The sequence below is a fragment of the Piliocolobus tephrosceles genome, chromosome 19 (genome assembly GCF_002776525.5).
Source record: "Piliocolobus tephrosceles isolate RC106 chromosome 19, ASM277652v3, whole genome shotgun sequence".
NCBI lineage: Eukaryota > Metazoa > Chordata > Mammalia > Primates > Cercopithecidae > Piliocolobus > Piliocolobus tephrosceles.
Window position 1 is genome coordinate 22,739,126 of NC_045452.1, and position 25,086 is coordinate 22,764,211.

Genomic DNA, 25,086 nt, shown 5'->3' on the forward strand with positions numbered 1-25,086 from the left:
ATCAACACTTTTGTTGAATGATGGATAAATATGTCCTCAATACCTTAATTTACAATGGGTTTCTAGTATTCCTGTCAGGGCCTGTAGGCGCACAATAAATTAACAACAGAAATTTTAACATAAAGTCATTACAATTTGGGCTAAAAAAAACTTTGTAGTTTTAGTTTCTTGTAGCCCTTTAAGGTCTATCTCACACAATTTTTCTTTCCAAGTCTGGATAAAGCTGTGGTGGTGTTTTCCCAGATCTCTTGTTCCTGTTTATGACTAACAAATAAACAAATGGCAATTCTTTCTCTTTTATTATTATTTTTTTGGGAACGGAGTCTCACTCTGTCACCCAAGCTGGAGTACAGTGGCTCGATCTCAGCTGTCACCTCCGCCTCCCGGCTTCAAGAGATTATCCTGCCTCAGCCTCCCGAGTAGCTAGGACTACAGGCGCGTGCCACCACGCCCAGCTAATTTTTGTATTTTTAGTAGAGATGTTGTTTCACCATGTTGGCCAGGCTGGTCTCAAACTTCCGACCTCAGGTAATCGACCCGCCTCAGCCTCCCCAAATGCTGGGATTACTGGCGTGAGCCACCGCGCCTGGCCAATTCTTTCTCTTTAGCAATAGTGTCAGCACACTCCATTATTCTCCATTTATCTTTTAAGAGAAAATAAAAGGCTTCAAATCACCTGCACGAGATCTAAGAGTGCTCTGGCGGAGTCACACCTCTGCAAGGTTAGCGATGTCAAAGGGAGTCCTGGTCTAGCGAGAAATGGGAGAGTGACACAAAGTACAGGTGCTTGGGTCGGGCGCGGTGGCGCACTCCTGTGATCCTAGCACTTTGGGAGGCCGAAGTGGGAGGATCGCTTGAGCCCAGGAGTTCGAGACCAGCCTGGGCAACATAGTGAGACCTTGTCTCTATTTAAAACAAAAAAAAATCGGCTCTAGCCTGTAATTCCAGCACTTTGGGAGGCCGAGGCAGGCGGATCACCTGAGGTCAGGAGTTCGAGACCGGCCTGGCCAACATGGTAAAAATACAAAAAATGAGCCGGGCGTGGTGGCGGACACCTGTAATCCCAGCTGCTGGGGAGGCTGAGGCAGGAGAATCGCTTGGACCCAGGAGGCGGAGGTTGCAGTGAACCGAAATCGCGCCAGCGCACTCCAGCCTGGGCAACAAGAGCGAAACTCCGTCTCAAAAAAAAAAAAACACGAAAAAGTCAGAATGCCTCACAAAAATTAAATACAGCGACTGCAGATGGGTCGGTTTCACTATAGCACAAGTAGCGGAAAGAGGACACAGACTGGGGAGAAATCACCCTACACAGATGACAACTGAGGAATGAGGAGTGGGGACTGACACACGCCACGGTGAAACCGTGCACCACGACCAAAGGCGGTCCTAGGACTGCGACTAAGCGGGCGCAGAGGCCACCCTCCAGGCTTGGCGGGCGGGTGAGGGCAGCACTGGGGGCCTGCTCAGTCTGGCCTTAGGGAGGACCTTCGGGGGTCTCCTCTCTCCCCATCGATCCCTAAGCAGTTCCCGAACAGAAATCGGAGACCAGACGGTGCCTGGGCCCCAGCCCTCCCACAGGGACTGCACCATGGGCCTGGTTCGGAGGCGGGTCAGAGTCTGCGAAAGACCAGCGAGGGCTCTCGGGTTTCGGGGCAGGCGGCGGGCGCCCACCCCGGCTAGCACTGGGAGTCGCGCGGCGGCGCGGCGACCCGGCGAGCCCGGTAGGCAGGACAGGACTGAGGCGCAGGTCCCGCTCAGGCGGAGGAAGCAGCCGCCGCCCCAGCTGACGGAGTGCGGCCGGGGGCTTCCCAGAGGAGGCGGCGACATCGAGCCCTTTCGAACGTTTCTACCAGGCTAGCTCACGTAGCCTCGGCCCCGCCCGGCCCCGCCCCACCCACTCCGGCCACCGCCCCCTCCCCGGCCGACACTTCGCGGGTGGGGCGACCTGCGACAGCCCCTTTAAGAGGCGTGGTCACGTGCTCCGCCCCCACCTCCCCCTCGCGCGCCAGTGAGGGGTGGGGTGCGGGAGGAGGTGCCGGGGAGGCTGGGGGAACTAAGTGTGTGTGCGCTGCTGCGCAGGCGCGGTGGTCGGACGACAGACCGTGTGTTTCCAAAATGGCGGCAGCGATGGATGTGGATACCCCGAGCGGCACCAACAGCGGCGCGGGCAAGAAGCGCTTTGAAGTGAAAAAGGTTGGGTCTCGCCAGCGCCTTCCTCAGGGAAGCTAGAGAGGCGCGGATCTGGCTGGCAGGCCCGAGGATGGTCGAGGCGCGGAGTAAAGGCTTTCATTTCAGGGCGTTCCTGGGACCGGGTACCACGAAAGGAAGTCGGGGGGCGGGTCTTAGAGTTGATCGGCGTGACGGAGGCCCACTGTCAGTGGAAGTGTTGGTTTCGCTGTGATGCTGAGGGGCCAATCACGGAGCTGCTTGTTGAGATACGCGGGGTTGCGACTTGGCGGCTGGAGCCAAGCGCTTGAGCTGTCACTGGAGTGGTTGAGGGGGGGGGAAGGACAGGGTAGGGTAGGGTGGGGTGGGGTGGGGTGGGTGGAATGGGGAGTCCGAGCGACTGCGGCGGTGGAGGATGGGGCAGTGCGGCGAAAGCCTGGAACCTGAGGTCCTACCGCATTGGAGGCCTCTGAGGAGCCCCGCTGGTGATCTTGCTCCGCCCCTTTTTGAAGCTTGGGGTCCTCTCACTTGGAGGGATGAGACTTGGTCCTCGCTGAACCGAGGCCTCCGTTAACCCCATCTCTGGGCCTCACACCGCCGAGTTAGAGTCTGGAGTGTAATGCTTGGCTGTTCTGAGACGTCTGTTAACTTTTCCCGCAACCACCCCACTCTTGGATTCTCTATCACGTCCAGAATCTACCCCTTCCGAAATAATAATAAAAAAATATGGTGGAACTTGTTAAGAAAATCCGAGCCCAAATCCTGTGGCATTTCGGGAGGGTTGAGTACTAGTTGCGAATGGTAAGAGGGGAAAGCAAAAATGGAACGTGTCTTTTTGCATGAAATGCTTTTTGGTAGTTTGCCACAGTTTGGGAGAAAAGTGTCGAGTCCCACCTAACATGAAAACTGTTCAAAATGGAGATTCTGAAATAGGGAAGATATTCCTGGAACATCTGGCTGAACACTGACAATATCCCCCCTCCTAGTGCTTTTTGGTGTCTCATTGTGGCCACTGCTGTTCAGTTACAGCCAGCCATATTGAAGAATAATAGATGTAGGGGCTTTTCCTCCACGTTGAAGCTGTGAGGTGAAAAGTGGTGAAGAAGTTACTAGGCACTGAGACTGGGGTTTGAAAGCGATGAAGGTTTGGGAGTATTTGTAATTGAGGAAGCCAGAGTTGAATGAATGAAATGCCACTTTTAGTTAAACTCTTACTGGAATTATTATCTTAATAGAAGAGTCTAAACATATAAAAGTTGAGAACATCAATTTATTTTATGGTAAGAATCGAACAAAATTCTAGTGAATTGTAGAATTTGTTATGAAGTAATCTAAGATTTAAGTGATGACCTTGTTCTGTGTACTGACATGGGTAGTTAATTATCCAGCTTATCCCACGATTACCCGTTTTATGATCCAGTCATCATCTTAGTTCATTCTGTTCCCTAGCTTTCACTTCATTGCTCATGCTTCCACAGCTGCCTGGAAGAGCAGATACTTATTCAGATTTTGAGCTCTTCTGCAACTGCCACCAAAACCTGCACAGAAATTCAAGTTTGTGCTTTTTTTTTTTTTTTGAGATGGAGTCTCACTCCATCACCCAGGCTGGAGTGCAGTGGCACAGTCTCGGCTCACTGCAGCCTCTGTCCCCCAGATTCAAGCGATGCTCCTGCCTTAGCTTCCCAACTAGCTGGCATTATAGACACCCGCCACCAGGCCTGGCTAATTTTTGTATTTTTAGTAAAGATGGGGTTTTGCCATGTTGGCCAGGCTGGTCTCGAACTCCTGACTTAAGGTGATCCACCCGCCTCAGCCTTCCAAAATGCTAGGATTATGGGCGTTAGCCACTGCGTCCAGCCAGACTAAATTATTTTAAACTATAGGAAACAAAAGATGACATTAATTTATGTGTTCATATACTCAGTCTTTTGGAGAATAGGAGAACATATGTGTTGTCTGCTGTTTCTTTGGTATAATAAGATTAACGTAACATCCAAAAACTTTTGTTTGGTGGTTCCCTGTGGCCAGAGATCATAACTACAGCTGCAGCCTGAAGTCCTAAAGACTGTGTGTGTGTTATAAGGAGAATGCATTGTTCCCTTTTTTTGTCTTTGCAGTGGAATGCAGTAGCCCTCTGGGCCTGGGATATTGTGGTTGATAACTGTGCCATCTGCAGGAACCACATTATGGATCTTTGTAAGTAATTGGAGGAGGATGGGAGGAAGTTGAGAAGGTTGCAGAGCTTGTGGCTGTTTTGATGTGACCGATTTTCTTCTTCACAAGCAGATATCAAGCCTACTCTGAGCACTCGGTCTTCTGTATCTAGTCTCTTGGTGTATTTGAAATAGAGTAGTTTTTTTATGAGGTCCTGGAGGCATACCCAGCTTTCAGAATAAATCTACTCAATCTAAAGATGGCAGGGACACATTTAGAATTAATTGTGGACAACAGGCACTGTTGATTCTTCCTGCATATCTCCCATCTTGTACCTAGACTCAAAGGTAGAAATAGGGAAAGGAGGAAAATAAACTTTGAGCTAAAATATTCTATCTGAGGCCAGGCGCGGTGGCTCATGCTTGTAATCCCAGCACTTTGGGAGCCCAAGGCGGGCAACATGGTGAAACCCCGACTCTATTAAAAATGCAAAAATTAGCCGGGCGTGGTGGTGCATGCCTGTAAACCCAGCACTTTGGGAGGCTGAGGTGGGCGGATTATTTGAGGCCAGGAGTTCAAGACCAGCCTGACCAGCATGGTGAAACCCCGTCTCTACCAAAAATACAAAAATTACCTGGGCGTGGTGGTGCATGTCTGTAATCCCAGCTACTTGGGAGGCTGAGGCAGGACAGCTGTTTGAACGTGGTAGGCAGAGGTGGCAGTGAGCTGAGATCACATCACTGCACTACAACCTGGGCGACAGAGCAAGACTCACAGTCTTTTTTTGAGACTCAAGAGTCAAAGAAAAAAAAAAAATGTCTATATGAGCTAATTTTTGCTGGTCATTGTTTACAAAGGAAAGAAGCCTAAGGAGTAAGTATTTTGTATGTTAGGCCCAAACATAATAAAAAGGAAATCATTGCCAACATCTAAATAGGTAATTGATTGCACTAAAGAAATTTCATTTAAATCTCCACATATTTTATTACATGTAGTGGTCAGCACATAGTGATCCGATTATAGCCTTTGATGGACTGATTTCCTGTCCTTATAGTAGAAGGAACAAGAATGTTGATCACACCAGGAACAGTTGAGGTTACTTTTTCATCCGGGAACTAAAATGATTTGTTACTGAGGCCAGAAATGGAGGAAAGAAACTTCAAGTTTCTGGAATTGGAATTATAGGAACTTATATTTCAGATCACTCTCCTGCCTTTACAACTTCATCTTGAGTCACTCCTGCTCACTCTGTTAGTTTACCTGGACACTTTTTTGTTTTTTTTAAATTAACCATGGTGGCCAAAACAGCCATGGCCCCTGGCCGGTTTTCCCTTTTTTTTTTTTTTTCTTATTTTGAGGTGGAGTCGCCCAGGCTGGAGTGCAGTGGCGTGATCTCAGCTCACTGCAACCTCTGCCTCCTGGGTTCAAGCAATTCTCCTGCCTCAGCCTCCTTGATAGCTGGGGTTACAGGCGCCTGCCACCACGCCCAGCTAATTTTTGTATTTTTAGTAGAGAGAGGGTTTCACCATGTTAGCCAGGCTGGTCTCGAACTCCTGACCTCAGGTGATCTGCCCACCTCGGCCTCCCAAAGTGCTGGGATTACAAGCATGAGCCACCGCTCGCGGCCTGCTTTTTCATTCTTAAGTGTCCATGCTCTTTTTCAGAGCCGTTACATAGCCTATTCTTTCTCACCTAGAATATTCTTCACCTGTTCTCTTCCTTGGTTTTGTCTAACCCAGCACTGTCCAACCTGAATGTAAGCCACAAATACAAACACATATATAATTTTAAGTTTTCTTTTTCCTTTTTTTTTGTTTTTTTCAGAGACAGGATCTCGCTTTGTTGCCCAGGCTGGTCTCGAACTGGCTTCAAGTGATCCTCCCACTTTGGCCTTCCAAAATGTTGCAATTATAGGCATGAGCCACTGTGGCTGGCCTGAAATTTTCTAGTACCCACATTCATAAAGTAAAAAGAAAATAAAAAGCTGAAATTAATCTATTTTATTTAATCTTTTATAGCCAAAATATTTTTATTTCAACATGTAATTAATGTAAAAAAAGGAGATATTTTACATTCTGTCTGTGCACCATCTTTGAAATTCAGTGTGTATTTTACACTTACAGCACATCTGGATTCAGACTAGCCACATTTCAAGTGCTCAGTAGTCACATGTGGTTAATAACTACTTTATTGTGCAATGTAAGACTAACCCAGAGTTGAGCTTTAGATCTTATCTTAAACTCACTCAGATGTTTTCAACTTGGAAAGCACGAATCAAATATTTTCTGTTGGAAAGCAGTCACGGCGTATACTGGTCATGTATTGCCCTTGGCTTCTTTGAGCTTTGACATTGTTTATCTCTTCACACTACAACCAAGGGAGATCAGCAGCTACCATGATGTTTAATATAGATGACATGAGCCCATCACAGAAAAACATATGCATGATTTCAAATGTGTTTGGGTGGGGTCTTTGATTACATGCTTGCCAGTTTCTGAGCCTTGCATTTTCACAAGGAGTTATACCCAGAGAAAATTTTGCTTTATTGGGGCTGTATTTTGAAAATAGTTAAGATTTTTAATGATCTTATACAACCCTGATTTTTTTTTTCCTCTATATTTAAGTCAGTGTATATGTGTCTCTGGATATGAGAGAATGTACTTCTTAGAAGGACCACAGAAGACAAAGGCGATCCATATTCTGTCTTCTCTTATAGCGAAATGCTTGAGACATCACATTAGGCTTTCAGTGGAATACCTGTTTTGTTTCATAATATATGTCGAATGTCAGATGAAGTAGGATATTGAAATCTTATAACAAAAACCTTATGAAAGTATTTTCTAAGTCGTATCTTTTATTTATCCAATGAATATATCCTGAGCATCCTGGTAGGCACCAGGATAAAACAATGACAGAGATCAGGTCTTTACCTTTTTTTTTTTTTTTTGAGACAGAGTTTCTGTTTGTCTCTCAGGCTGGAGTGCAGTGACGCAATCTTGGCTCGCTGCGACCTCCGCCTCCCATGTTCAAGTGATTCTCCTGCCTCAGACTCCCAAGTAGCTGGGATTACAGGTGTGGGCCACCTCACCCGGCTAATTTTTTGTATTTTTAGTAGAGACAGGGTTTTGCCATATTGGCCAGGCTGATCTCGATCACCTGACCTCAAGTGATCTGTCCACCTTGGCTTCTCAAAGTGTGGGGATTACAGACGTGACCCACTCAAACTCCTGGCCTCAAGCAAACCACCCCCTTTGGCCTCCCAAAGTGCCAGGATTATAACTGTGAGCCACCATGCCCAACCTCAAGTCTTTACCTTTAAGAAACACACTCTTGGCCGGGCGCGGTGGCTCAAGCCTGTAATCCCAGCACTTTGGGAGGCCGAGACGGGCAGATCACGAGGTCAGGAGATCGAGACCATCCTGGCTAACACGGTGAAACCCCGTCTCTACTAAAAATACAAAAACTAGCCGGGTGAGGTGGCGGGCGCCTGTAGTCCCAGCTACTCCGGAGGCTGAGGCAGGAGAATGGCATAAACCCGGGAGGCAGAGCTTGCAGTGAGCTGAGATCCGGCCACTGCACTCCAGTCCGGGCGACAGAGCGAGATTCCGCCTCAAAAAAAAAAAAAAAAGAAACACACTCTTGGGCCGGACATGGTGGCTCACATTTGGAATCCCGGTACTTTGGGAGTTCGAGGAGGGTGGATCACCTGAGGTCAGGAGTTCGAGACCAACCTGGCCAACATGGTGAAACCCCGTCTCTACTAAAAATACAAAATTAGCCAGGCGTGGTAGTGCGTTCCTGTAATCCCAGCTAAATGGGAGACTGAAACAGGAGAATCACTTGAACCTGGGAGGTGGAGGTTGCAGTGAGCCAAGATCCTGCCATTGCACTCCATCCTGGACAAAAAGAGCTAAACTTTGTCTTAAAAAAAAAAAAGACACTCTTGGCCAGGTGAGGTGGCTCATACCTGTAAACCCCAAGACTTTGGGTGTGAGGCAGGCAGATTGCTTGAGACTGGGAGTTCAAGATCAGCCTGGGCAACATGGCGAAACCCTGTCTCTACAAAAAATTAGCCAGGCATGGTGGCTTATGCCTGTGGTCCCAGCTACTTGGGAGGCTGAGGTGGGAAGATCCCTTGAACCTGGGAGGCAGAGGTGACAGTGAGTCAAGATTCCTCTCCACTGCACTCCAGCCTAGGTGAGAGAGTGAGACCCTATCTCAAAAAGAGAAACACTGTTTATTTATTTATTTATTTTTTATGTATTTTTTTTTTGTTAGCGATAGGGTCTCACTCAATTGCCCAGGCTGGAGTGCAGTGGCACAATCATAGCTCACTGCAGCCTTGACCTGGGATCAAGCAGTCCTCCTGCCTCAGCCTCTAAGTAGCTAGGACCACAGGCGTGCACTACCACACCTAGCTAATTTTTTTTTTTTTTTGGAGGCGGAGTTTCACACCGTCACCCAGCTGAAGTGCAATGGCGCAGTCTCAGCTCACTGCAACCTCCACCTCCAGGGTTCAAACAATTCTCCTGCCTCAGCTTCCCAAGTAGCTGGGATTACAGGTACCCACCACCACACCTGGCTAATTTTTTGTATTTTTTGTAGAGACGGGGTTTCACTATGTTGGCCAGGCTGGTCTCGAGCTCCTGACCTTGTGATCCACCCATCTCGGCCCCCAAAATGCTGGGATTACAGGTGTGAAGCACCATGTCTGGCTGCTATTTTTAAATTTTTTGTAGAGATGGGGTCTTGCTATGTTGTCCAGACTTGTCTTGAACTCCTGGACTCAAGCAATCCTCCTGCCTCACCTTCCCAAAACACTGAGCTTACAGGTGTGAGCCCCTACCCCTGGCCACACACTTTTATTATACACACTAAGGAGAAGTCTGAGTGTCATAACAAAAAAAAAAAAAACAGGGATTTGTATGGGAAAAGAACTTAGTAAAGAAAAACAAAAAAATGGATTTATTTTTGTAAAGACAATTTTTGTTAAAGATGAAAGTAAGAATCTAGATTTAGCAATGGCTGTATTTTAATAAATCTTCTCTGGCCTTAAATGAGTAATTATATACATAGCTCTGAGTAAATAAGAATGATTATGGCTGTGCCCCAGTAGGATTCTGAAGACTTCCTCTTTTAAGTCCATATTGATTCTGCATGCCCTCCTATAGCTTTGTATTTATTTTATTTTACATTGTCTCCTTTCTTGGTTGTATTAAGGAGTTGCTGAAAAATCAAATATGTTAGGTTTTATTTTCTCTGTTACCTCTGGTAATCTTCTTCTGGATAATGGGGAATCTTTATCATCTTAGACCCAGCCTTGGCCCAGAAGATGTTAGTATCTACCTAAAACTACAGATCCATCAGTGGTTTGGTTTGGTTTGGTTTGGTTTGGTTTGGTTTGGTTTGGTTTGGTTTGGTTTGGTTGGTTTGGTTTAGTTTGTTTGAGACAGAGTCTCATTCTGTTGCCCAGGCTGGAGTGCTGTGGCATGATCTCGGCTCGCTGCAACCTCTGCCTCCCAGGTTCAAGCTATTCTCCTGCCTCATCCTCCCGACTAGCTGGGACTGCAGGTATGCACCAGCAAGCCCAGCTAATTTTTGTATTTTTAGTAGAGATGGGGTTTCACCATGTTGGCTAGTCTGGTCTCTTAACTCCTGACCTCTAGTGATCCACCCGGCGCTGCCTCCCGAAATGCTGGGATTCCAGGCGTGAGCCACTGCGCCTGGCCCCATCAGTGTTTTGAAAGTGTAATCTGTCTGCTCTTGAGATGAAGCCATTACTTCCTTAACAGCTCTTTGGTGGCACAGCGTTTCTATCAAAGCCGAAAGGTCCCCAAGCTTTAGAATCACATGATAGGCTTCGGCCTTGGCAGGGGTGTGACATGAACCCATTATGTGCCACTGTTTACCTGTTCTGGGTTGACAGTGAACAGTTCCTGCACCTGTTTAAATTAACTGGACCCAACCCCTTACTTACTCTCTGCAACAAAAGCTGGAAAACGCTTGTATTGAGCACATTTTACACCAATTGTTTTCCCTGCTATATCCCTTCTTATCTGGCATTCTAGATTGCTGTAATATCACTCCTATATCTTTTTGTTCTTTCTTAGGAATTTTCTAGTAAAGAATGAATCTGGCCAGGCGTGGTGCTCACGCCTGTAATCCCAGCACTTTGGGAGGTCAGGGCGTGTGGATTGCCTGAGCTCAGGAGTTCAAGACCAGCCTGGGCAATGTGGTGAAACCCCATCTCTACTAAAAATACAAAAAATTAGCCAGGCATGGTGGCGCACGCCTGTAGTCCCAACTACTTGGGAGGCTGAGGCAGGAGAATCACTTGAACCCGGGAGACAGAGGTTGCAATGAGCCAAGATTGCACCAGTGCACTCTAGCTTGAGGGGACAAAGCTAGACTCTGTCTCAAAAAAAAAAAAAAAGAAATGAATCTTGGCCGGGTGCAGTGGCTCACACCTGTAATCCCAGCACCTTGGGAGGCCGAGGCAGGCAGATCACTTGAGGTCAGAAGTTCAAGACCAGCCTGGTCAACATGGTGAAACCCCATCTCTACTAAAAATACAAAAAATTAGCTTGGTGTGATGGTGCGCACCTGTAATCCCAGCTGCTTGGGAGGCTGAGGTGGGAGAATCGCTGGAACCAAGAGGTGGAGGTTGCAGTGAGTAGAGATTGTGCCACTGCCCTTCAGCCTGGGCAACAGAGTGAGACTCCATCTAAAAAAAAAAGGAAAAGGATTAATCTGTATGTGTCTCGTATTTCTTCTATTTATAGAAATAGTTTTTGTTTGCTTGTTCGAGTACCAAGAGCATACTTTGCACTTGGCAAAGACCAGGTCCCTACTCTGTGGGAGCTTTGAGTTGAGGGGGAAGGAGGGAGGTCAGGTATGTAAAGAGATGCTCATAATTGATGTGTTAAGAGTGCCTGAAGGAGAGGAAAATGACTCAGGGTGGAAGCGTCAGGAAAAGCTTCAGTCAAGAAGTAGGGATTTAAGTTGGGTCTTGAAGGGTGGAGATTAATTGAGAGTGATAGGAGGAGGAGCATTTTCCAGGTGTGGCAGAGAAGAAGGAAAGAACTATACCATGAAGGGAACCTGAAGGATTCTTTAGGTTAGTAGTGCCATGGCCACAGTCAAAAGAAAGACCCAGATCAAATTTAAACATGATGATGTACCTTGAAACAGTTTTGATTTTCACTTTAATAATTGTGACTCTTATTTAATTTTATAATATATAGTCCTCCTCTGAAGTTAGAGGATCCAACTTAAAGGACATTATGTTTACTTTTCTCTACCATTCTTTTAAATGTAGTAGTGTATTCCAGTCCCAATAAGTTCTTAAATACACTGCATAGGCCCTAGATCCTTTTTTTTTTTCTTTTTAAGATGGAGTCTCACTCTGTCACCCAGGGTGGAGTGCAGTGGCGTGATCTCAGCTCACTGCAACCTCTGCCTCCCAAGTTCCAGCGATTCTCCTGCCTCAGCCTCTCTAGTAGCTGGGATTATAGGCATGTGCCACCCAACACACCCGGCAAATTGTTTGTATTTTTAGAAGAGATGGAGTTTCGCCATGTTGGCCAGGCTGGTCTCGAACTCCTGACCTCAGATGATCCGCCTGCCTCAGCTTCCCAAAGTGCTGGAATTACATACATAAGCCACCACGCCTGGCTTTTTTTTTTTTTTTTTTTTTTTTTTTAAGTACAAGGTTTTGCTCTGTCACCCAGGCTGGAGTGCAGTGGTGCAATCATGGTGCACTGCAGCCTCAACTGCCTGCACTCAAGCCATTCTCCTGCCTCAGCTTCCTTAGTAGCTGGGACCACAGGCATGTGCCACCACACCTGGCTAATTTTTTTTGTTTCTAGAGATGAGATGTTGCTGTGTTGCCCAGCCTGGTCTTGAGTGGGCTAAAGTGATCCTCCTGCCATGGCCTCCTAAAGTGCTGGGATTACAGGTGTGAGTGACTGTGCCTGGCCCAATTCTTTATTTTTATTTTATTTATTTTATTTTTTGTTTTTGAGATAGAGTCTCACTCTGTCACCCAGGCTGGAGTACAGTGGTGCGATCTCGGCTCACTGCAAGCTCCGCCTCCCAGGTTCACGCCATTCTCCTGCCTCAGTCTCCTGAGTAGCTGGAACTACAGGTACCTGCCACCACGCCTGGCTAATTTTTTTATATTTTTAGTGGAGATGGGGTTTCACCATGTTAGCCAGGATAGTCTCGATCTCCTGACCTCATGATCCACCCACCTCAGCCTCACAAAGCGGTGGGATTACAGGCATGAGCCACCGCGCCTAGCCCCAATTCTTTATCAGTTGGCAAACCAAGTTACTCTGTAGTGTAAATCTGGCTAGCAAAAGTAAGTTCTTTGCTTTCCTTGTGTGTGTGTGTGTGTGTGTGTGTGTGTGTGTGTGTGTGAGAGACTCTGTCGCCCAGGCTGGAATATAGTGGTGTGATCTGGGCTCACTGCAGCCTCTGCCTCCTGGGTTCAAGTGATTCTCCTGCCTCAGCCTCCTGAGTTGCTGGGATTACAGATGTCCACCACGACACCTGGCTAATTTTTGCTATTTTAGTAGAGAGGGGGTTTTGCCATGTTTTGCCAGGCTGGTCTCAAACCCTGACATCAAGTGATCTGCCAGCCTCATCCTTCCAAAGTGCTGGGATTGCAGGCGTGAGCCACTACTCCCAGCCTTTGTTTGTTTTTTTGTTTTTTGATATAGAGTCTTGCTGCGTTGCCCAGGCTGGAGTACAATGGTGCACAACCTCGGCTCACTACAACCTCTGCCCCCTGGGTTCAAGCAATTCTCCTGACTCAGCCTCCCAGTTAGCTGGGATTACAGACATGTACCACCAGGCCCAGCTAATTTTTGTATTTTTAGTAGAGATTGGGTTTTGCCATATTGGTCAGGCTGGTCTCGAATTCCTGACTTCATGCGACTTGCCCACCTCAGCTTCTCATAGTGCTGGCATTACAGGTGTAAGCCACCATGCCCAGCCCAGTTTCTAAATTTTTGAAGGGTGAAAAAAAATATATTATTGTGGTATCTCTTCCCCTAAAACCACATATGCCCATTAACATCTATTTTTTGTTTGTTTGTTTTTTTAGTTTTACTTTTTTTTTTTTTTTTTTGAGACGAAGTCTAGCTCTGTCACCCAGGCTAGAGTGCAGTGGCGCAATCTCGGCTCACTGCAACCTCTGCCTCTCAGGTTCAAGCAGTTCTTCTGCCTCAGCCTCCTGAGTAGCGCCCACCACCACGCATGCCCGGCTAATTTTTTTTTTTTTTTTTGAGACAGGAGTCTTACACCGTCGCCCACGCTCGAGTGCAGTGATGTGATCTCGACTCCCTGCAAGCTCCGCCTCCCAGATTCAAGCAATTCTCTTTCCTCACCCTCCCGAGTAGCTGGGACAGCAGGCACCCGCCACTACGCCCGGCTAATTTTTTCTTGTATTTTTAGTAGAGATGGGATTTTACCATGTTGGCTGATCTCGATTCACCATGTTGGCTGATCAGGATGGTCTCGATCTCCTGATCTCGTGATCCGCCTGCCTTGACCTCCCAAAGTGCTGAGATTACAGGCGTGAGCCATCACGCCTGGCCTATGCCCAGCTACATTTTTGTATTTTTAGTAGAGACAGGGTTTCACCATGTTGGGCACACTGGTCTTGAACTCCCGACCTCATGATCCGCCCGCCTCAGCCTCTCAAAGTGCTGGGATTACAGTCATGAGCCACTGTGCCTGGCCATAGTTTTACTATTTTTCACCTGTAGTGGTTTGAAGTAATTCTCCCCTATTAAATAGTTTCTCCTGAAGCTTTTTATTCTTCAGAAGGGAGACTCCATTTAGTTACTATCATCAGAGAAAGCAAATTATGCATTAGTAATTCTTGTTCTTTGAATATTTATACCCAGTTGTACTTTACCCATCAGATCTTTTTTTCCTTTTTTTTCTTTTTTGAGACGGAGTCTTGCTCTGTCGCCCAGGCTGGAGTGCAGTGGCACGATCTCAGCTCATTGCAAGCTCTGCCTCCTGGGTTCACCATTCTCCTTCTGCTTCAACCTCCCAAGTAGCTGGGATTACAGGCACCCACCACCACGCCTGGCTAATTTTTTGTATTTTTAGTAGAGGCGGGGTTTCACTATGTTAGCCAGGATGATCTCGATCTCCTGACCTCGTGATCCGCCTGCCTCAGCCTCCCAGAGTGCTGGGATTACAGGCGTGAGCCACCATGCCTGGCCTGCGATGAGTTCTTGACTGAGATCAAGATCTGATGGGTAGGTCGGATGCGGTGGCTCACGCCTGTAGTCCCAGCACTTTGGGAGGCCGAGGCGGGTGGATCATCTAAGGTCAGGAGTTTGAAACCAGCCTCACCAATATGATGAAACCCTGTCTCTACTAAAAATACAAAAAATTAGCCAGGTGTTGTGGCATCCGCCTGTAATTCCAGCTACTTGGGAGGCTGAGACAGGAGAATCACTTGAACCCGGGAGGCGGAGGTTGCAGTGAGCCAAGATCGCTCTATTGCACTCCAGCCTGGGCAACAAGAGGGAAACTCCGTCTCAAAAAAAAAAGGAAAAAAACTCAGTCTAGGCAACTCCGTCTCAAAAAAAAAAGGAAAACAACCCATCTCTACAAAAATACAGACAATTAGCTGGGCATGGTGGTGCATGCCTGTATTCCCAGCTACTCAGGAGGATGAGGGAGAATCACCTGAACCCAGGAAGTTGAGGCTGCAGTGAGCCATGCTCATGTCACTGCACTGTAGCCTGGACAGCAGGAGTGAGATGTGCATTTCCCGTTTGTTACTCTTTTTAAACAAGGATAGGAAATCATCAGAAAGCATACTGTTACCTCTGTCTTCTCTGTTCGTCCTTTCCCACATTCATTAAAAAACAATTATGGCTAATTAACCACTTGAGAATTGTTTTGGCTGCTATAGATTGAAACGTTCCTGCTCCCAAGGTCCAGTGATCCTGTTGCTCTTGTTCCCACAGGCATAGAATGTCAAGCTAACCAGGCGTCTGCTACTTCAGAAGAATGTACCGTCGCATGGGGAGTCTGTAACGTAAGGAGGCATCTTTACCTGTCAGCATGGCTTATAAACATATTTCCACTTTTCCTGCTTTGCTAGTCTTGAAAATAACTAGGGAAAAAAACTGACTAGTCCAGCTTTCTCCTAAAAGGTATACAAATAATAAAAAAGATTTTAAATCATGATACTATTCACCTGTTACAGGGTAAAAATTACAGTTACTGCAAAAAGGCACTTATTTGTCTTAATTATAAAGTGGACCCACTTTTGTTAGCAATATTTTGGGGCTTCATCTATGGGATTTGCCTTCAAAACCTGCGTGCACCCTTTGGAATATTCTCTTGGTAGAACTTTGTACCTTTGAAACAGACTTTTTTAAAGACCAGGTGTCTAATGGAACTAAGTTTGATGAGTAAATTGAGTATTCAAGTCTCTGTGTATGTGTGTTTGTGTGTGTGTTTGAAGTGTGGCATATGTACTGAGATAGATTTTTTTTTTAACATGGCTTATGCCAGAAATGCTTTGTGTAGCTTTATTGGACTGAATGGCCTTCCAAGAGTGTGACAGCTGTGAAGGATAACAAATATCAAATATGTTATTTCTAGCATGTGTTGAAAATTCATTCTTTAAGCTGTAAAGTCCCAGTCACATGAGCTAAAATTGTCTTGTCAGGGCCTCCTGTGTCATGGGGACAGAATACCCACAGTTTCCAGCATGACACAGGGCTAAGAGATTCTAGAGTCATACCACCATTCCCTGTCTTTGTGACTTACTTGCTGAGTGATGTTAGGCAAGGCGTGTAACATCTCTAATCCTGGGTTCCCTCATGTAAAATGGGGCTGATAGTAGACCACATAAAATTGTAATCAGGATTAGATGATTTATGTTAAAATGTGATTAAACAGCTCCCGGCACATAGTAAGCACAAGTGCTTGTTTAAAAAAATCTAAATAGGCCAGGCGTGGTGGCTCACGCCTGTAATCCCAGCACTTTGGGAGGCCAAGGCAGGTGGATCATGAGGTCAGGAAATTGAGACCATCCTGGCTAACAAGGTGAAACCCTGGTCTCTACTAAAAATACAAAAAATTAGCCGGGCGTGGTGGCGGGCGCCTATAGTCCCAGCTACTTGGGAGGCTGAGGCAGGAGAATGGCATGAGCCCGGGAGGCGGATCTTGCAGTGAACTGAGGCCGTGCCACTGCACTCCAGCCTGGGTGACAGAGTAAGACTCCGTCTCAAAAAAAAAAAAAAACTAAATAAATACAAATTAGAGGTAGAGGTGTTACTGTGTAGATGGTGTTCTCGGTATTTTTTCCTGTTGACTTGCAACTTTTTCCTACCTACACTGTTTTTTGTTTGTTTGTTTGTTTGTTTTGAGACGGAGTCTCACTATGTGGCCCCAGCTGGAGTGTAGTGATGCGATCCCAGCTCACTGCAACCTTCAGCTCCTGGGTTCAAGTGATTCTCCTGCTTCAGCCTTCCAAGTAGCTGGGATTATAGGTGTGCACCACCACGCCCGGCTAATTTTTATATTTTTAGTAGAGATGGGGTTTCACCGTGTTGGCCAGGCTGGTCTTGAACTCCTGACCTCAGGGCGATCCGCCTGCCTCGGCCTCTCAAAGTGCTGGGATTACAGGCATCAGCCACCATGCCCAGCCCCTACCCACACTTTCTGATACACCTTCTTCCATCTCTGTTGCGACCTTTTGGCCAGGCTCACAGTAGACCGTGTTGGCCATGGGGGAGCTTTAATCATTTATGGGGATAAAGGAAGTATGTCGGGCTCTTTGCCCTCTCTGGCATGCAGACATTGAGAACCATGTTCCTTTATGTGGAAAGAAAAGAGAGTGAACATCCCCTTCAATTTCGCTAAGGAGAGATTCTCTCAGAGAGCCTGCTGTAAAAGAGAGCCAGCGTGGTGTGGCAGAAGCCTCTGGATTAGTCCTGGGTTCTAGTTCTGGGTCTTCTACAAACCAGCTCCATGAATTAGGCAAGTCACTTGTCTGGGTTTCGGTTTCCTGTCTGTAAAATGAAGATAAAAATATCTGTCATGCTTGCCTGCCAGGGTTGATGTGAGGCCTCAAATGAGGTAATACATGTCAACATCTTCTGTAAACTGTCAAGTACTGTAAATTTCTCTTCTGTAAATTGTACTTTGACCGCTGAATATATCCATTAACATGTCTTAGTAAACATTCAGGGTGCTGACACCTCGTTACAGCCCCCTTCTCCCCAGTGCTTGGTGTTCTCTGACTTAGTTGGGCTATACCAGGACCCTGTACTGCTGCAAAGTGCTTAGTGGGTGAGGTGAGCGAGGGAGAAGCTGTCGAATACCCTTCGGTGAACCCGACCCTAACACCCGATGGTTAAGAAAAATGTCGCCGCTTTCTGCCTTTTGGAAATTCTGCCTTTTCTCTTTTTCACAGTGAGTTATACAAGAGTCAGCAGAAAAGGATCTTCCAAAAGGCTGTACTCTAGGAGAATATTTGTTCTCTTGGGTATCCTTAGTGTAGTAGCTGTGGATTCCACTCTTAATTACTGAATTATGTTTTTGTCTTTGTCAAAAGATATTTCACAAGATAATAACCCATATTATATAATCCCTTAAGTTCCATACATACTTTGGGAGATGTACTGACCAGATTTCAGTTGTTATTAAATGAAGCTTGCAAAGCTTTTGTTGTTTTGTTAGGGTGTGAGTATTTCTCCCCGTGCCCCATCACAGCGCACCAATCACAGACGAAATGAAGGAAGCACTTGCTGCATCTGTCCGAATACGCACATGAGCAGGGGAAGGAGTGCTCATTGTAGAGGCATTGTGATTAGCATCTGCATGTCATGAGCCCACACCAAAAAACTGCACGCAGCTTGTCCTTTTCCCAAATCTAAGCAGACTTCTAGCTCTCTGTCAGTTACCAGTGGTCTTGGTACTCTTTGTCTTTTTACTTCTTGTCTTGATTATGAAATAAGCCTTTTGATGCTCTTTAGGCTGCTTGTGTACTGTTTGTCCCTCGTAAGAATACTTCCTTTTACCCCAGTTTTCTTTTATCTCATTCCCTAAGACAAAGTCCCTCACCCATTACAGGCATGTGAAGTACTGAGCTCTTGTAATATCAGTATGTCTGTGAATAAGTCTGGAAATAAAGTTCCTTTGACCAGAGCTAAGCTGGGTGTGGGGAGGTTGGGGAAGTGCCCGTCTCAATTCTGGGTGGGTGGCAGTGACCGTGCACTTCTCTACCAAGGGCTGGGGAGAAGGCTCTGCTCCTGCAGGTCATATTCTCCAGGGGCAGGAGGGTGGGAGGGAAGCTAGAGACCAGGAATGGGGATATTTGAAATCTGCATTGATCAGGGGCCTCCTTTCCCAGGGAAAGTGGAAGTATCCCCTTACAGGCTGAATGGGACCAAGGAGCCATATTCCATGTTCTCTTAAAGAGAAGAGAGCTCAGTGCTAGCACATACTCCTGTGCTTCCTGAATGATTTCCTTTAGTAGTAGTGACATTTCTAGCAAATGCTTTATTGGAAATATCCTCGCACCTAACCAAGATATAGTCAGTTGTTGAACTTTTGCCTTTCGTTGTTACCTCCTCTAGCCCACTATATGTCACCCATGCCACTGCCCTGTGGGACCTGCAAAAAAAATCGGAGTTATTTTTAATAAAATATCTTTTTTTCCAGCATGCTTTTCACTTCCACTGCATCTCTCGCTGGCTCAAAACACGACAGGTGTGTCCATTGGACAACAGAGAGTGGGAATTCCAAAAGTAGGTATCTTTGGTTGTTTTGACGGGGCTTTTTGACTTGCCTCGGGCTGAAAGGAGTGTGGTCTTGGGGGATGGAGACATGATACATGCCTTATGTTTTTTAAAGCTAGTTTTTGGTTACTTAAGCTAGGACTTATCTGTATGGAAAACGCACAGAGGATTAGCCAACATTAGACATTTGCAGCCTAGGGTCTCCCAACCTTTTTGTTTGTTTGTTTTTTGAGATGGAATCTCACTCTGTTGCCCGGGCTGGAGTGCAGTGGTGCTGTCTTGGCTCACTGCAACCTCCACCTCCCGGGTTCGAGCAATCCTCCCACCTCAGCCTAGCAAGTAGCTGGGATTACAAGCCTGTGCCACCATGCCCAGCTCATTTTTGTGTTTTTAGTAGAGATGGGGTTTCACCATGTTGGCCAGGCTGGTCTTGAACTCCTGGTCTCAAGTGATCTGCCTGCCTCGGTCTCCCAAAGTGCTGGGATTACAGGTGTGAGCCACTGCGCCCAGCAGGTTTCCCAGCCTTCTAGGGTCTGTGAAAGTAGAAAATGTGATAATCTATAAACTCTTAAATATTTCATAAATTACATCCTAATGAGGTTCCATGGACTACCTAATGTCAGGTAGCTTTTGACTAGACTTGTATCCACCTATCATATTTCAGTTGTTTATCTCATACTGATTAATTCTAATATAGCATTTATGGCTATCCTGATTAGATTTTATTGTTATATAAATAAAACATGGCCTGGTAAATTTTTAAAAATTTAAATGGTTGAAAGTGTATATCACAAAACATGAATTTCCCACTACAGGCCCCTGCTCCTGCTTGCTGGAGCTAGCCATCAGCGACAGGACGACTTCTTGGTAGATTTTTTTTTTTTTTTTTTTTTTTTTGTGAGACAGAGTCTCACTCTGGATTCACGCCATTCTCCTGCCTCAGCCTCCCGAGTAGCTGGGACTACAGGCACCTGCCACCTTGCCCGGCCAGGTTTTGTATTTTTTTAGTAGAGACGGGGTTTCACCATGTTAGCCAGGATGGTCTCGATCTCCTGACCTCGTGATCCGCCCGTCTCGGCCTCCCAAAGTGCTGGGATTACAGGCTTGAGCCACCACGCCCGGCATTCTTAGTAGATTTTCTCACTATCTCTTATATGTCCCAGCATTTACATGGCTGTGTGTATATATATTTTTTTGTTAACATAAATGTGAGTATCCTATACAGTAATTCACCTTTTTTTTTTTTCCATTTTGTACATTTGGAGATTTTCCATTTCCACAAATAACAAACTACCTCATTTAATTTTAATGGTTGCAGAGTATTTATGTAAATGTACCTTAACTTTTTTCTTTTGTTTTTTTATTTGTTTGCATGTTTTTAACATTTTTTACGTTTTTTAAAAAGTCAGTCCCTGGTGGTTCACGCCTGTAATCCTAGCACTTTGGGAGGCCGAGGCGGGCGGATCACCTGAGGTTGGGTGTTCAAGACCAGCCTGGCCAACATGGAGAATCCCTGTCTCAACTAAAAATACAAAATTAGCTGGGCGTGAGGGTGCATGCCTGTAATCCTAGCTACTTAGGGGGCTGAGGCAGGAGAATCACTCGAATCCGGGAGGCAGAGGTTGCGGTGAGCTGAGATTGCGCCTTTGCGCTCCACCCTGGGCAACAAGAGCGAAACTCCGTCTCAAGAAACAAGTCAGTCCCTATTGGTGGACATTTGGGTTTCCGGTTTTTCACTGATGCAAGCAATGTGAAGGGAGAAACATCCTTATACATGAAGCTTTACGTAAATGTGTAGATGTATTTGGAGCAGTAATTCCTAAAAGAGGAATTTCTGGGTAAAGAGTATGGCTGGGCTTGGTGGCTCACACCTGTAATCTCAACACTTTAGGAGGACAAGGTGGGCAGATTGCTTGAGTCCACTAGTTCGAGACCAACTGGCAACGTGTTGAAACCCCATCTGTACCAAAAAATAGTAAATTAGCCTGTGCGTGATGGCTCGTGCCTGTAATCCCAGGACTTTGGGAGGTTGAGGCAGGTGGATCATTTGAAGTCAGAAGTTGGAGACTAGCCTGGCCCACGTGGTGAAACCCCGTCTCTACTTAAAAAAATACAAAAATCAGGCCGGGCGCGGTGGCTCCAGCCTGTAATCCCAGCACTTTGGGAGGCCGAGACGGGCAGATCACGAGGTCAGGAGATCGAGACCATCCTGGCTAACATGGTGAAACCCCGTCTCTACTAAAAAAACACAAAAAACTAGCCGGGCGAGGTGGTGGGCACCTGTAGTCCCAGCTACTCGGGAGGCTGAGGCAGGAGAATGGCGTGAACCCGGGAGGCAGAGCTTGCAGTGAGCTGAGATCCGGCCACTGCACTCCAGCCCGGGTGGCAGAGCGAGACTCCGTCTCAAAAAAAAAAAAAAAACAAAAATCAGCTGGGTGGTAGTGGTGCACGCCTGTAATCCCAGTTACTCAGGAGGCTGAGGCAGGAGCATCACTTGAGCCTGAGAGGCAGAGGTTGCAGTGAGCCGAGATTGTGCCACTGTGCTCCAGTCTAGATGACAGAGTGAGACCCTGTCTCAAAAAAAAAAAAGAAAATTAGCCGGATGTGGTGCCGTGCACTCGCAGTCCCAGCTACTCTAGAGGCTGAGGTGGGAGGATGGCTTGAGCACAGGAGGCGGAGTTTGCAGTGAGCTGAGATCAGGCCACTGCACTCCAGCCTAAATAACAGAGCCAATTAAAAAAAAAAAAAGAAAAAGGTCAGGTGCAGTTGCTCACACCTGTAATCCTGGCACTTTAGGAGACTGAGGCGGGTGGATCACCTGAGGTCAGGAGTTCAAGACCAGCCTGGCCAACATGGTGAAACCCTGTTTCTACTAAAAATACAAAAATTAGCCGAGCGTGGTGGTGCGCACCTGTAATTTCAGCTACTCAGGAGGCTGAGGCAGGAGAATCATTGCTTGAACCCGGAGGGCTGGAGGTTGCAGTGAGCTGAGATCACATCACTTCAGCCTGGGCAAAGAGGCAAAACTTTATCTCAAAAAAAAAAAAAAATGTGCATTTTTGTTTTTGAGAAATAGTGTCAATTTTTCCATTCCTAAGAATATACACTAATTTACACTCCCTCCAAACAGTGAAGCAGAACGCCCCTTTCTTCATTTCCTGCCAAGGCTTCCTTATACAATTTTTCCATCTTAGCCACTGATAGGTGACAATCAGTATTCGATTTTCTTTTTTGAATTTTCAGTGAGGTTGGGCAGTTGTTCATGTTTTTGTATCTCTTACGCTTTTCCGTGAGCCACTATGTTTATCTTCCTGCACGTTGTTTTCTTTTGAATTATTGGTCATTTTCTTTACTGAGTTTTTTCTGGGAAAGGAGTTTTTAAATTTAAATATAAGTCTTTATTAGGCTATTCTTGGATTGAAAAAACAAAAAAAATAGGATTCTTTTGTTTGTGAAATGTTTAGAAATCTATTATTGGTGCAGTGATTTTGCCTTTAAATTCAATAATTTATTTTGGTAAAACATTTGAAAGTATTATCAGTGTATATTCAGTTTTTAAGAAACCTGCCAAATACTCAGTATCTGAGTGGTACTGTTGGGCTTCCTTCAGCAAAATGTATGCTAAGCGCCGTGTAAAGTATAAGAACGTTTGAGATGGTCCTTCCAGCCCTTGGAGCTTGCATTCTACGGGAATCCATAACAGGAATACATGTCAAGGCAGAGGACTTTTCTAAGTTTCAGGGGGCCTGTGTCATTGGCTCTGCCCTACAGCAGGCTCAAGGTTCCGTTCTAGACCAAAACGGTCTCGTTTTGCCCGTCAGGTGCCCAGGGCTAAATGTAAGAATTGGCGGGGGTATGAAGAATTCCTCATCTGGGGCTTTGACTCTGCCACTCTAACTGGTGACTTTCCCAGGTGGTAGTTGTCAGTGCATTGGGAAAACAAATTCTTCAGCATTCTTTAATCTGATAGGATTGCTCTACAGCCCATCTCACATGCTAGAACCTAACCTATGTGGAATTTGGCACAACAGCTCTTCTTAAGACAATATTCAAGTAGATTTCTTAAGAGAAGCTGTGATCAAGAGTTCTAGTGCCCTAGTTTCTACCCATACAACAAATTATTTTAATCAGGTTAACTGCCTAAAAAGATCCAGGACAAAAGATAATGAGGGATCTTGTGTTCAAGAAATCTGTTCATATGTGGAAGAAATTCCTTGGCCTTGTTTCTTTATTTTTATTTATATATATATTTTTTGAGACAGAGTCTCACTCTGTCCCCCAGGCTATAGTGCAGTGGTGTGATCTCCCGGTTCACTGCAACCTCCAACTCCCAGGTTGAAGCAATTTTCCTGCCTCAGTCTCCCAAGTAGCTGGGATTACAGGCACCTGCCACCACACCTGGCTAATTTTTGTATTTTTAATAGAGACAGGGTTTCACCATGTTGGCCAGGCTGGTTTTGAACTCTTGACCTCAGATGATCTGCCCACCTCAGCCTCCCAAAGTGCTGGGATTTCAAGGGTGAGCCACTGCACCCGGCCCCTTGTTTATTTTTTATAATCTTAGAACCAAATTTTGGTTTCTGGGGAAAACAGAAAATCCCTGAAATCCACGCCTAGCTTCTCTTCTCTTTGTATAGAACTGAATGTAATCAGAGTTGTAATTGGAGCTGATGACAGATTTTGAAATTGAAGGCCGATCAATCGCTATTCTCACTATTAGCTTTACCCTGAACGTGCCTGAGTAACGGAGTTCAGCCGCCATGATCAGGGGAGCCCGAAAGTTTAAACTGAGCCCCTGCTTGGAGTGAGCAGGTGGAGCTGCCTTTCACAACCCACCAATGACTTTTCCCTCTCACCTCCCCAATACCACCAGGCAGCTACTCGCACCTGTCAGGTGGGCATGGTTGAGTCACGGGGAGAGCCTGTCACTAAGAGGGGATAGTAGGCAAGGAGTCCTGAAAGATGGGGAGGGGAAGGGGATCACAATGACAGCTAAGCTAGTGTCAGTGTCTCACTCAGTCCTGGAGCAGACTGTGATCACTTAGGTTCTAACTAAAGTTGCTGGTGTTTAAGCAGGTTTTATGTCTCACACAGGAAATTACCACGGAATTAATCAGAGTAATTTGCTTTGTCTTTCAGGTATGGGCACTAGGAAAAGACTTCTTCCATCAAGCTTAACTGTTTTGTTATTCATTTAATGACTTTCCCTGCTGTTACCTAATTACAGATTAGATGGAACCGTGTTTTTTCTGCTTTGTTTTTTCAGTTTGCTGTTTCTGTAGCCATATTGTATTCTGTGTCAAATAAAGTCCAGTTGGATTCTAGAACGGATGCTCTCTCTTGTGTATGTGAACAAAGTGAACATAAATGAAGAGTCTCCCCTTCCAAGGCTGAAAACTCAGCTTTCGAAAGTGAAATGTTTGTTCATCGGGGCCAGAGCAGGGTTGTCCTCTGAGCGCATCACTTAGTCATGAGGGATCCGACAGAGGCAGAGTATGGATCGCTGGCACCCGAAAACAGCAGCCAGCCCTTCTTTCTCCTCCTGTGTGACAGCAGCGGGCAGCTGAATGAGGGAAGAATGTGGGATTCAGTCGTCAAACCCAGTTCTGAGTCCTGGTTCCACAGCCTGGTTACTGATGGCAATCTTGGCAAAGTTGCCTCTCTACTCTGAACTTTCGTCTGTACTGTGGGCTTCTGAGGACTAAGTGGCATCATGTGGTCACACAGAGAAGCTTTGTAAAATGTAAAACCACTATACACATGTGACCTTTGGTTGTGTATGACAGCAGTCCCCAACCTTTTTGCCACCAGGGATTGGTTTCATGAAAGTCCATTTTTCCACGGACTGGGGGTGGGGTGGGGGTGTGCCTGGGGATGGTTTTGGAACTGTTCCCCCTGAGATCATGAGGCACTAGATGGCACTTGAACCCTATGGCGAACTGTGCATGTGAGGGATCTAGATGCACAACCTAGATCCCTC

General features: G+C 46.1%; 1 protein-coding gene across 1 annotated transcript; it reads left to right on the forward strand.

Annotated features, from left to right (window-relative positions):
* The first annotated feature begins 1,905 nt into the window (after positions 1-1,905).
* On the forward strand, positions 1,906-24,434 carry RBX1 (ring-box 1). Its single transcript, XM_023221899.2, has 5 exons — positions 1,906-2,193; positions 4,284-4,362; positions 15,318-15,388; positions 19,030-19,115; positions 24,246-24,434. Exons 1-5 carry the CDS (start codon positions 2,116-2,118, stop codon positions 24,256-24,258), a joined length of 327 nt encoding a protein of 108 aa, XP_023077667.1. The 5' UTR covers positions 1,906-2,115; the 3' UTR covers positions 24,259-24,434.
* Positions 24,435-25,086: the final 652 nt, after the last annotated feature.

Excerpts from the sequence above, each read along its gene's own strand:
- RBX1 (XM_023221899.2), top strand. The coding sequence starts at position 2,116 with ATGGCGGCAGCGATGGATGTGGATACCCCGAGCGGCACCAACAGCGGC. Across the intron at positions 4,363-15,317 it reads GAACCACATTATGGATCTTT|GCATAGAATGTCAAGCTAAC; the intron begins GTAAGTAATTGG and ends TTGTTCCCACAG. Across the intron at positions 15,389-19,029 it reads TCGCATGGGGAGTCTGTAAC|CATGCTTTTCACTTCCACTG; the intron begins GTAAGGAGGCAT and ends CTTTTTTTCCAG.